General features: G+C 45.4%; 1 protein-coding gene across 1 annotated transcript; it reads right to left on the bottom strand.

Annotated features, from left to right (window-relative positions):
- Nucleotides 1-2,826: 2,826 nt before the first annotated feature.
- LYSMD3 (LysM domain containing 3) lies at nucleotides 2,827-9,224 on the bottom strand. The gene is made up of 3 exons (XM_074994212.1): nucleotides 9,119-9,224; nucleotides 8,654-8,926; nucleotides 2,827-6,284 (listed from the first exon to the last, which is right to left on the bottom strand). Exons 2-3 carry the CDS (start codon nucleotides 8,909-8,911, stop codon nucleotides 5,622-5,624), a joined length of 921 nt encoding a protein of 306 aa, XP_074850313.1. The 5' UTR covers nucleotides 8,912-8,926; nucleotides 9,119-9,224; the 3' UTR covers nucleotides 2,827-5,621.
- Between the last annotated feature and the right edge of the window lie 2,881 nt (nucleotides 9,225-12,105).

The raw sequence follows: 12,105 nt of genomic DNA, 5'->3' as shown, positions 1-12,105 counted from the left end.
GATAGTCCCAACGTGGGATCGCCAACAATGGTTCCCCCTACTCCTGCGCATGTCGGACCGCCCACCGATGCCTCTTCCGGTGGCGCCGGATCTGCTCGCGCAAGCCCAGGGGTCCATAGTGCATCCGCACCCCCAAAGCCTGCGACTGCAAGCGTGGCTAATCCATGGCTCAGCTCCCTAGAGAGCACATGCACAGTGGAAGTACAGCAAGTCCTAGAAAGTAGCAGGAGGACTTCCAACAGGAAGACCTACAAGCAAAAATGGACTCGCTTCACGGCTTGGTGTTCTACCAAACAGCTGGCCCCCTCTTTTGGTGCCTATACCTACAATACTAGAGTATTTACTGGACCTCAAGAGAGCAGGACTCTCGCTATCCTCGTTAAAGGTCCACCTTGCCGCCATCTCGGCGTTCAGACATGAGGATGGGGGGCACACTGTGTTCGCCCACCCTATGGTTACCAGGTTCCTCAAAGGGTTGGTAAACCTCTACCCCCCTCGGAAACCGATTCCACCCTCGTGGAGCTTGGACCTGGTGCTTACCACACTCATGGGACCACCGTTCGAGCCCTTGGCCACGGTTCCCCTTCGCCTCCTTACAATAAAGACGACCTTTCTTCTTGCAATTACGTCGGCTCGTCGGGTGAGCGAGCTTGCGGCAGTCATGGCAACGCCACCCTGCACTGTCTTTTCCAAGGAGGCGGTAACCATACGGCTGCATCCAGCCTTTGTTCCCAAAGTTTCTTCCGAGTTTCACATCAATGAACCTATTGTTCTACCCTCGTTTTATCCAAAGCCTCATACCTCCAGCGAAGAGGCGCGCCTACACCTCCTGGACGTGAGGAGGGCGCTAGCCTTCTACGTAGACAGGACCAAGTCCTTCCGGAAAACGGATAGACTCGTAGTCTCCCTCGCTCCCAAATCAAAAGGAGAAGGTCTCTCATCGCAGAGAATTTCAAAGCACATTGTATCCTGCATAAAAATGTGCTACGAGCTCAAAAAGACTCCTTTGTCGGCCACTCCCAGGGCTCATTCCACCAGGGCGGTGGCAGCATCAACAGCCTTTTTCAAGGGCGTTGCATTGAAAGACATTTGCAGAGCGGCGACCTGGTCATCCTACGACACCTTCGCCAAACATTGCGCCCTTCACAGGGTATTCCAAGAGGATACCCGTCTCTCCGCAGCGGTCCTCTCGGGGACCAGCTGCACTTAATCCGATTACCCACCACCTATCTTGGGTTACTGCTGGGTAGTCACCTATTGTGGAGCACCCACGGGGACACTTGAAGAAGAAAGAGAAGTTACTCACCGTAGTAACGGTGGTTCTTCGAGATGTGTCCCCGTGGGTGCTCCACTTCCCGCCCATCCTCCCCGCTTCGGATCTCTGTTAGTGTTTTGCAGGGGCACCCGAGGCGGTTGGTCGAGGAACTGGCGGGGACCGGATCGCGCACATGGCCAGGAGCGCGCCAGGGAGCGGCGCGCGCCGGCGCATGCGCGGTCCGGCAGAAACTGCTTGGAAGATCCGATCTGCGGCGCCGGCCAAGCCGTCACCTATTGTGGAGCACCCACAGGGACACATCTCGAAGAACCACCGTTACTACGGTGAGTAACTTCTCTTTATGATAACACTACTAAAATAAATGCTAACAATACTGTATAAATGAATATTAACAACGAGCTATTAATTAAATGTGCTTTTAAAATAGTCAAAGTAAAATCCCAGCCTGGGCTTTCAGGCCTGGCCTCAGGGGTCAGGCCCCCAGGTACTGCCCCTCCCCTGTAGGGGAGGGTACACAGCAGGGGAGCTACCCCTGCTCCCTCACTGAGTGTCTCAGGCTAGTTTAAGAGAAAATGTCTATGAGTTCCACGTAAAGATGTGGGCTGGTGAATAGAATTACGTGTCAAATCCGGTGAATTAGTCTTGTCCAGTAGGAAGTCGTGTGCGATAGGTAGGTCTTGTCTGATTTAAGATGGCAACCTCAGGGTAGGAGACCAGGCACGCAGTACCCGCCTTGCAGCGGGCCAGCTCACCACCTGGTCGCTGTCCCTCTGAGGCTGCTTGCTGCTCCCTCAAAGCGCTGCTGTGCTGGTGACAGAAAGATGGGGAGCGCTGGCGCTGCGGTGGACTGGCAGCACTTTAGTGATTTAGCTCAGTGATTTCAGTCACAGTGATTCCAAGTTCTTCGCTCCTAAGAGCTGGCCTGAGGGACTGGTGGACGCTGCTGTGCAGCGACACCTTCATGTACAGGGTCACAGAATCCTGTCTGTGTAAGGGCCACAGACTGGCAGGCAAGCCCTACTTATATAGCATGATTCTATGAATAATTCATGATCCAATTACCATATTTGACAGTTCTCAATCAGGTCCTCTTGGGCTTAAAAGGTTCTAGAAACCCAAACCCTCACCCAATCAGAGGACTTTATTCAAATCCATGATCATTAATAATTCATGAGTTCAGGCTGCCAGGGGAGCTAACTGACAAAAAGTGGCCGTTTGTAATGCTGTTAAGTGGCAGCCTGTGACACTTTGGAATTTCATGTGTCTACATTGCTTTGACATAGCCAAAGGCATGTAATCCCTGGCCCATAGGGCCGATTATGTCCAAAGGTGTTAAAAAATTCTCATATGCACAACTAGGAGTAGGAGGTTTTGCACTCTGCCATCTTTTTGCCCACCCCATGGTGAAATATGGCTAGGGCTAGAGCAACTATTCTGGTTGGTGATAAATAGCAATAACCACACAATGAACTACAGGCATAATTATCCCTTAGCACAGCACTGAAGTAAAGCTTGGCCACACACAACAGAATTCCAAAGAGAGAAGCACATACGATACCCTTTGTGTTTATTTAGCATGATGATTCATGTTGCTTTTCCACTGTGAACCTTCTTACATTGGCTAGCACTGACAACGTTACTACTCCCAACTGACTTTCCAGGTTCACGTCTGTTAATGTAGTACACAGGAGCAAGCTTCAAAAGTAGCAGTAGTATGTAATACCCAGTAATGATGTGATTTTTTTTTCCAGCACATCTCCCCTGAAGTTTGGAAATTTATCAGCACCTACATGCAGTTTGTAGAATTCCAGTGCAGACTGTTGTATTTATCCATAAGTTTACTGTTATTTTGCATTTTGGTAAGTTTGTGTTGCAAAGCTTCAGGTACCTAGAAAACTTCAACATTGAGGGGTATGGAAAAAGTGTTCAATGTGTTTCAATCTCAGGTCTTAAAAAAAATAGGTCAGTTTCTGAAATAAATTTGTGCACTTCCTGGCATGTGCTGTGGCTGATGCCAGTTGTAGTCCCTGAAAGGTTAGGAAATGCACCACGTTGCTCTTTTCCTGTTGGCAACTTTAATTTAGCTTTGAATATGTTTGAAGAAGTGGAAGGCCCTCATAATTGGACGCTGAACTCTGACAAGTATTGAGCACCATCAGCTGCAAATGCAAGGTTACTGAGTTGCTTCATTTCTCTATTCATAAAATCGTATCAGCCTACACCCCAAGCTCAAAGCAACAGTGAATTCCTAGATTAAAGCAGCCTCAATTTTCTCTACCTCCAAGTAGCTGTGTAATGTTTTGGCCATAGAAACAAAAGCTGCTGTTATTTTTGTAACAAGAGCTTTTGGAACTATTTCTAAAACAAGTGTTTAATTTTTTGTTTGTATTACTTATTTGGTCTTCTCTCAAACAAATTTTGCCTGATCATTTCTTCTACAACCTGCCACTTTATCCAAACAACTCATAGCCCCAAAATAAAAATGCACAGGATCTGTGAATTTCTGCCTGCCATCAAATTTTAGGCCACTCAAGCCTTAAACATTTTTGTAATTGTCAAGTTACACAACTTCTAATTAAAATATAACCATGTTTGTCTCATTTAGCAAACTGCATTTGCTCTTTAAAATCCATGAAGACAATTTCTAAATTCAGAAAGCCTTCATAAGAACTCCATCTTTCAAATTATTTCCTAGAATCACTTGATCAAGATGATGTTTAAATAAAACACAAGTGAAATATTTTTCACACAGACTTTGGGAGCAAGAGAGTTTACCTACATGATAAAATTGAGGGGACAGTTACGGAGAATCTTGTTTCAGGGACAAATATGGATTTAGAACAAGTTATAGGCAATATCTTAATTAGTATTGTCACATTCATATTATGGAATATACACACCTACTGTCCCTTTCCTCTTGAAGGAAATATTAGTAAGCTCAACACTCATTTTTCTCTGTATCCTTAGGAAAAATTAGGTGGCTACTTCAGTGCAGGAACCTACTTTCTGTCCAAGAACAGCTGGCCAGGATCATGGAGGAGGGGGCATAAAGTACTGCACGTAGCTGCATCTTCACTGCAGGCCCAGTGTCTCAGATGCCACAGGTCTTCCCTTTGAGCTGTTGTGGGGGAGAAATGGAGAAGCTTGGTGCAGCTGACAGCTGCCTGCATACTACATATGCCTCCATTCAGACATAAGCAGTTATTTCAATGCAGGAAAATTAGTTTTCTGCACTTTACTGCACCTAGGAGAGTGATAGTTCCTTAAAAATGCAAAAAAATTAAGGAGAGCAGGAAGAAAATGCTACATGCTGTTTTGCCATACAAGTAGTTGAACAGAAAAAGGCATATTTACCCAATTTCTAGTTATTCATATTTAAGCAGTTAATTATTGCATGGGACAAGGACTTCTGTCTCAACAACAGGATTGTGTTTAGGCATCAGAGCATAACCCACTTACACAAGGTGACCTCAAGTAAGTCTCTGAAGTACTTTTAAAATGTATTTGAGTCTATGGACTGGCTCATAGGCAGAAAATGAGACCCAGCCTGCACTCTGGACCTTATCTGTAGTAAATCTGATTATACTTAAGTTGCATGCTGATTGTGAAGTAAATTTATAAAGGTCTTTGCAATCCCCCCCACTTGCTATTTCTTACATTTGTCATAGTGAAAAGAAAAGGTTGACATTAAAGAAAAAACCACAGTGCATTGTCACTGCAGTACCTCCTATTAGTCAACAATAGTTCTCAGCCCAGCATGTTCATTTTCTTTTAAGAAATTGTCATACAGAACTTTATATATGGAAAAGATTTTCTACATAGAATTTATACCTGCCACACACATACATTCAGTGAAGTGGGAAGCAGATGTCTTCAGTCAGATATAAAGATAGCCCCCATAGCATGTACCATTAAATATTATAAATAAGCAGGAAAATACTTCTGAAATTCAACATGCTCAAGCAGGTGGTTTTCAGATAGCAAATTAAGTCAACTGTACTCATTTATCTCATTTTTGTGAGAACTGCACCTTCATAGCAATCATTAATTAAAAACAAGTTCTAGTTAAATAGAAAAGTGTGCAAAGCCTTTCAAAAACCTGTTTTCATACACCTGTATACCATGAACAATCTCACATTAAACCTAGTAATGTCATCTGTCACACTTGACAGTTTTCATGACCCACCAAATGTAAATATGGCAGGTTCCCACTGCTACTTAAATAACGGAAGCAAAGCATCCGTGTACTTTAATACTGTCTATAAAGAATGTATAGATCAGTAAGATCTATTCTCTGCATTCCAGATGCATTTTGCATTCTATACTGTTTCTGTTCATCTGAAAGTTATTGCATGTGCCTGTGAGCAGTAGTCTCCTGGGGCTTTCCCTTGTAATGCTGATGTTCTTCCTCCATCTTAATGTCCATGTTTTCTGGATTTATTCGGTTTTCAAATTGGTTTTGTTGTGATGGTACTGTGACTAGTGAGTGGGTAGATTCCATGGTAGAATGGTGACTAACATCCACTTTCACTAAAACCTCATAATATAGGAGATAAAAAACTGGAGTTATTATACCAATCACCAACATTATCACTACTGCTGTCCACCATCCTATGCCCCAGTCTGCTCCATAATAGCGATCTTTCCGCTTTCTGGTTTTTGCATCAGGTTCAAAAGGTATCTGCTGTGAAGATAAGGCAGAGACAACTTCATTCAGGTTCTCTCTCTTTGTATCATTACACTTAACTATTTGTTCTATATCTCTATCCACTTCTCTCAAGAAGTTGCCAACAGTTTCATTACAAGAAAATGAATCAGACGCCGGTGATGTTTCTTGGAATTCTGGGGAATACTGAGTAAAAGAGGAAGGCTTTGAAACTTGTTTGCCTTTTGGGGAGCAATGCGTTTCAGTCAATACGCTGAACTTTTTCACTGGAATTTTGATACATCTCAGCGCAAAAAAATCCTGGTCAGTGATAAGATTGTTAACCCTCTTGATATCTGCAACCTGAAAACAAAAAGAAAAGTTTAAACAAAGAAATTCAGTTTAAATATTAAAATGTTCATTAAACATGAAGAATAGCTCTAGCCTCCCTGAGTGATAGCATATGCCCCCCACCCAAAAAAAAAGAAAGCCCGCATTATAAATGGAACACTGTCACAATAATTTGATGGGAGACAGGGAATTAAGTTCCAAATACAAACAATTTTTTAAACAGGTGAATTGAAGTACAGACTGGAAGACAGGAATTATACTCCAATGCAGATAGTCACCGATTCCTTTGAACTTGGGCAAATACTCCACTCTCTTTTAAAGAAATTATGACCATTAGTTATGACGTGTTTTGCAAGTATAGACATTCTAGTACAGGTTGAACCTCTCTCATATGGAACTCATGTGGCAAACTCCATAATCTGGCATGATTTTAGCCAGCCAGATTTACCATGGGTGTAGCCAAGCATCCCGTGGTCCCATAAAGCTTGTTTACAGCCACCCCTTCTGGCTCTGTGTTTTGTGATGTTATTTGCCCCCAAATGTCTTCTCAGAGCCCAGTAAGCAGGGCAAGTGTTGGTAATGCTGCTAGACAATACTGATTTCCCATGTAGCAAATTCTCTCATCCAGCACTGGTCAGCTCCCAAGGGTGCTGGACAAGAGAGCTTCAACCTGTACCGTAAAACGTAGCTTAGTTTTCCTTGATCTACCTAGAAGATCAAAGTTCTTCTACTTTATGAAATTACACTCATTCACCCTAGTATAATTCTTCCTTCTCTGTGTCTGTATTGCAACAGGTATAGCTCAGGGCATCATATCTTCCTATTCCTGCTCTGAGAAACTGAATGGTTTCCTACAAATTTACAAGAGTCACCTATTTAGTCTTAATCTTGCAAAAATAATTCCAACACAGGTTTTATTGCAAACAGCTGCAGAAAGCTGTTTAGGAAGGATAAATATAGAAAGAAAAGGTTACAAAAGAAAGACAGTTAAAATAGATTACACTTAAATCAAACAAACATTCAATCACAACTCTAAAAACTTTTCATTATAAAAGATGTTTTTTCAAACTTGGTCCCTGCACATAGGTTCTATGACCTCCCCACAGATTCCACTGCACAAAGAATAGTAGCAAAACATTAAGAACAATTAAATAAAGGTTTCTGCCTCACCACCAAGTTCTTGCAATTTTTGGTAACTGTTTCACAGGCAAGATAGCTAGAAGTTTACATTTTGCACAACTCAAAAGTTTAGATTTTGCGCACAAAAAGGTGTGTAAGGACACCTTTGAGCATTTCCTAGGAAACTGTTTGTTAATCAAGTTATGAGTTTTTGAAAATTGCATGAGCAAGCGTAGCTCAGATACAGTAAGCTTCTTACTGCTCTGGTCAAGAAGGCTTTTCTACCACCCATGTACAACTAGTTTAGTTACAAAGACAAGTGTACTGAAAGCTCCCCTTAGCTAAGTGCACTGCACAAGCCCTCAGCACATAGTTTAGCAGACTACATAAGAGTACCAAAAAGCTAAACACCATGATGGGAAGGGGGAAGTCTCAATCTCAAAAGTTAATATTCTAAAACTGGGGATGGTACCAAGTTGGTAGCACCAAAGGCAAACATAAGAGTGTTCTCTTGGCCCTCCTAATGATATCTAAACAATGTTTAATAATGTCTGGTCAATAGCTCCCAGTGATGGTATTTGGGAGCAAAATTACTAATATTCTCTCCCTTTCTTTATAAAACCAAAGTACTGCAGAAAAAATTATCCAGGAGTATTGCTATTGTATTTACTGTTAGGCATCCAACTCAAGAAGCTTCTCCATACAGACTGCTTCCTTACAAGTCTGTCCACTTGTGGCTATGCACTGTGCTATAGAGTGCAGATACACCCACACCTGCTCTCTGGAAGAGATTTTTTCCTATTACAAAACATGTATTAATATGTGAGAGCATTTCTTTATTCATTCTTAGTATTATTAGCCACAGTTTGTTATTCCTTTAAGGTAAGCCAACACTTTAATACCTTTGTATTCTATAATATTTTGTTCCACGCTGCAGACTTTTGAGGTTGCAATTTGTTATCTGGATTGCAGGAAAAAGTTGTTTTTGATTCAAATTACACAGTCGCAGACTATTTACGTGTGTTTTAATTCATACAGCCCTAACCCTGAGTACCTTTCCCAGACCTGAAGAAGAGGTTTGGGATCAAAATAGATCTGATAAAGCTATCCCACGCAGCTCGCTAGCCTCAACTTGTGCACTTCCCGATGTCTGAGGACTTCGCCATGCAACGGAGCCTTCGTGTTCTGTGGTTTCTGCAGGGAACACCCAGCCCGTCCACCTGGGCAGAACACCCCACGCCGCTCTGACAGCCGAGACTCACCGAGCAGCAGTACTGCAGCGCAATCGCGTTTAAGGTCTCCCCTTCTCGGATGTCCTTCGTTAGCAGCACGATATCATCCAGCCGGTCCCTCGAGGCACTTCGCCGGACCTTCTCCCGCCCGCGGGGGCGCAGCTCGGACACCTCCCCGTCCTCCTCCAGCGCCTCGCCGTCCGCTGCGAGGCCGTTCCCACAGGAGTACGCGCGGCCGCTGCCCGCGGCGGGCAGGGCTCCGGCGGGGGACTGGCTCCGGCCGGCCATTCTCTCGGGTAGTCTCTAAGGACAACAGAGAAACACCTGCGGCGCGGGCAAAGCCTTGCCCCCCAGCGCCGGCTCCGGGCGCCCCGCCAGCAGCCGCGGCTTGTGCCCGGCGCGGCCCATGTAGCGCTCTGAGGCGCGCTGCTCCCGGGACCCCCCCGCTGCTCGTGCCTCTCCGCACGACCAGCAGGCGCAGGGGGCAGCACCTACCTGTCGCTCCCCCGGCCGCTCTTCATGGCAATGGCGCTCAGCGGCTTCTTCCGGCTGGGGAGGCCTGCCACGGCCGCCACGTCTGCAAAGCAGCTCCGCCCCCCGGAAACGCCCCTAGCCGCCCCCCCCCCCCCCCCCCCCCCGCGCTCTTAAAGGGGCCCGCACGGAATACACGGCCGCGCATGCGCCTTAAGTAAGGGCTGCTCTGCAATGGGAAGTTGACGGCTGTCTTTTCCCCTCCCAGTCCAGGCGGACTTACCACTCCGGCCCGGCGCTCAGAGTCGTGCACCTCGCGCGGTGTTACGGGGCTGTAGAACAGTCATGCTGTGCCAGGCTTCCCCTCGCCCAACTGGGGTAGCGCGGCTGGCGGCGGTGCCCGCCTCGAGCTCCCCCAGGCCGTGAGCCTGTGCCCCGGGGGTTGGCAGGACATACCAGCAGTATCCGAACTGCTAAGCGTATGCCTGTTAGGCAATGCGGGTGCGGGGTCTTCAGCCAAGCGGCCCAGCCCATCGGCAATTGGGTATCGCCCCCTGGGACTCGTTTCCTTCTCGCTGCTCTCCTTATCCTTCTGCAGCTTCTCCACACCCCCTTCCGGGGCTGCACTGGGGAGCACACCCTGGGGCTCTTCTGCCCTTTGCCGGGGTGAAGATGGAAGCATAGAGCTGCCCCACCAGTTTATTAGAGGTGAGAAAAGGGCGGTAAAGCCTCTCTGAGCTATAGGACGTTTTCTGCAGCCCCCTCTCATAGCAAAAGGGTGTCCACTGTCCCCTTTGCCCTCTTGACTTAAACCCTTGTATTCTGGGTGAAGGATGTCATCTACATGTCTCTACTTCGCTCCTACTTGGGGAAAAAAACTTCTAGCTGACTCTGGGAGTACTCCAGTTTTTGTCCTTCAATCTCAGTAGATCTTCTCCACGTTGTCAGAGGTCTTGCTCTTGTGTTTTCCTTGCGATTCCATTTGAGAGCTTGTCAGACTATTCTGGATGACCTTTTTTGGGGAGTGTGGCTTAGTCATCCCAGCTTTTTTCTCTTGATATATATGTCAAGCCATTCTTGTCCTGCTCTGGTCCAAAGCTCCTCATTTGTGATAAATGCCCTTTGCCCTCTCTCTTACCACAAACTCCTCTCAACACCTTTGTGGAGATAGAAAGTTCTGCCTAGTTCTTGTGATACTTCTGCTAGGAACAACTGTGGTGGCAGAAAAGTAAAGAACTGGAAACACAAAACAAGGTTGTCACTATAATAATAAGCTTCTCAATTGTCTGCACAATACGGCAGAGAAACTATTAGAAAACTGCTCTGCTGTATAAGAAGGCAACTGAGGCACAGCATCTCATGAATTTAATGATTGACCAGAGGGATAACTCACCTAGACCAGCTTAAAGGGTAAAAGCCACTGAAAGCAGACCTTCCCATTGAAATAATATGTTATGCTTATAAGAAGCACACAGGATCTTTTTCAGGGGAAGTAGCAATACAGCATGTTTACTGAAAATAAAACATGAAAAGTAGCATATGCATTCACACACACAGGCCACGGCTACATTACCCAGAAGATCGACCCATTCCGGGTGGATCTTCCTGGATTCAATTTTGCGTGCCTGATAGGGATGCATGAAATCGACATATTGGGTCAGTAGTTGATCCCTGTACTGATATCACAAGGAGTAAGGGAGGTAGATGGGAGAAACTATCCCATCAATCTTCCTCAGTAATGACAGTCAGGTAAGTCAGTTGCGGATAAGTCAATTCTAGCTACACAATTACTGTAGTAGAATTGCATATCTGCAAGCAACTTACCTGCCTAGTGTAGACCAACCCACAGACATACACACGTAGGTCCTGCAGATGGTCTTATAGTTACCAGTCTGTCATGGCTCAAGTCAATCTAGTACAGTAAAAGCTCCATTATCTGGTACCCCTGGGGAACTGGGGGCTCCAGATAATCAAATGTGCTAAATATTGGGTGGGGTGACCCCCTGCTGCCACTGGCCTGTCAGCTGACCGTTCAGTAGCCAGCTCCACCCAGGTAACTACCCTGCAGCATGCTGGTTAACTTAATGGGTGCGTTATCTGGGTGCCAGACAACAAAGCTTTTACTGTTGTTAGATTGAACATGAGTGAAGAGCTAGGATACCATCGATCACAGTTTGAAGCTCAAAGGGTTGGCTTATAGGGCTGAACTCAGAGTCCCATGGCAAGAGCACCCATTCTTATACTTCAAAAACAACAAGAAGTCCTGTGGCACCTTATAGACTGACAGATATTTTGGAGCATAAGCTTTCGTGGGCAAAGACCCGCTTCATCAGATACATGAGTCGGGGGGTTCAAGAGGAGGGTTTAAATATACAGGCGTATGAAAAGGAGCGTGTCATTCTTATACTTGTAAGATCCCATTGCAGGCTTTGAGTTTTGCAGTACCATGCTGCAATCCTCAACTGTGGGAAGGTGCCAAGATTAACACCTTACCTTGTTTATGGTCTCACCTTTTGGAAGTATCTGCCTGTCTCCAGGGCTCCTCTATTCTGCTAATTCAGTCAGCTTCAGGTACCATGGATATCCTCTTATCATCCGCAGGTCTCTTTGATCATCTGGACCTTTGTGATGACTTTCACACACATTCTTCATTCACACCAGACAATTTTATAGGGCATTCTGTACTAAAAGACACAATTTGTAATGCTAATGATTTTACAAGTATCAGAGAGGTAGCTGAGTTAGTCTGTGTCTTCAAAACCAACAAGAAGTCCTGTGTCACCTTACAGATTAACAGATATTTTGGAGCATAAGCTTTCGTGGGCAAAGACCTGCTTCGTCAGATGCATGAGTGGCCAATATATTGAGTCTGTTCTGGTCTGGCTATGGTATGAAGAAGTGGGTCTGTCCCACGAAAGCTCACCTAATAAACTATTTTGCTAGTCTTTAAAGTGCTACTTGACTGCTTTTTGTTTTGATAGTGTATAGACTAGCACGGCTTCCTCTCTGTT

Source organism: Carettochelys insculpta, chromosome 5 (assembly GCF_033958435.1).
Source record: "Carettochelys insculpta isolate YL-2023 chromosome 5, ASM3395843v1, whole genome shotgun sequence".
Taxonomy (NCBI): Eukaryota; Metazoa; Chordata; order Testudines; family Carettochelyidae; genus Carettochelys; species Carettochelys insculpta.
Note: the sequence above shows the minus strand (reverse complement) of the source record. Positions and strands in the feature narration are given on the sequence as shown.

Coding starts and splice junctions, on each gene's coding strand:
- LYSMD3 (XM_074994212.1), bottom strand. CDS start 8,911: ATGGCCGGCCGGAGCCAGTCCCCCGCCGGAGCCCTGCCCGCCGCGGGC. Junction 6,285..8,653: donor CGCTGCAGTACTGCTGCTCG/GTGAGTCTCGGC, acceptor TTTTGTTTTCAG/GTTGCAGATATCAAGAGGGT.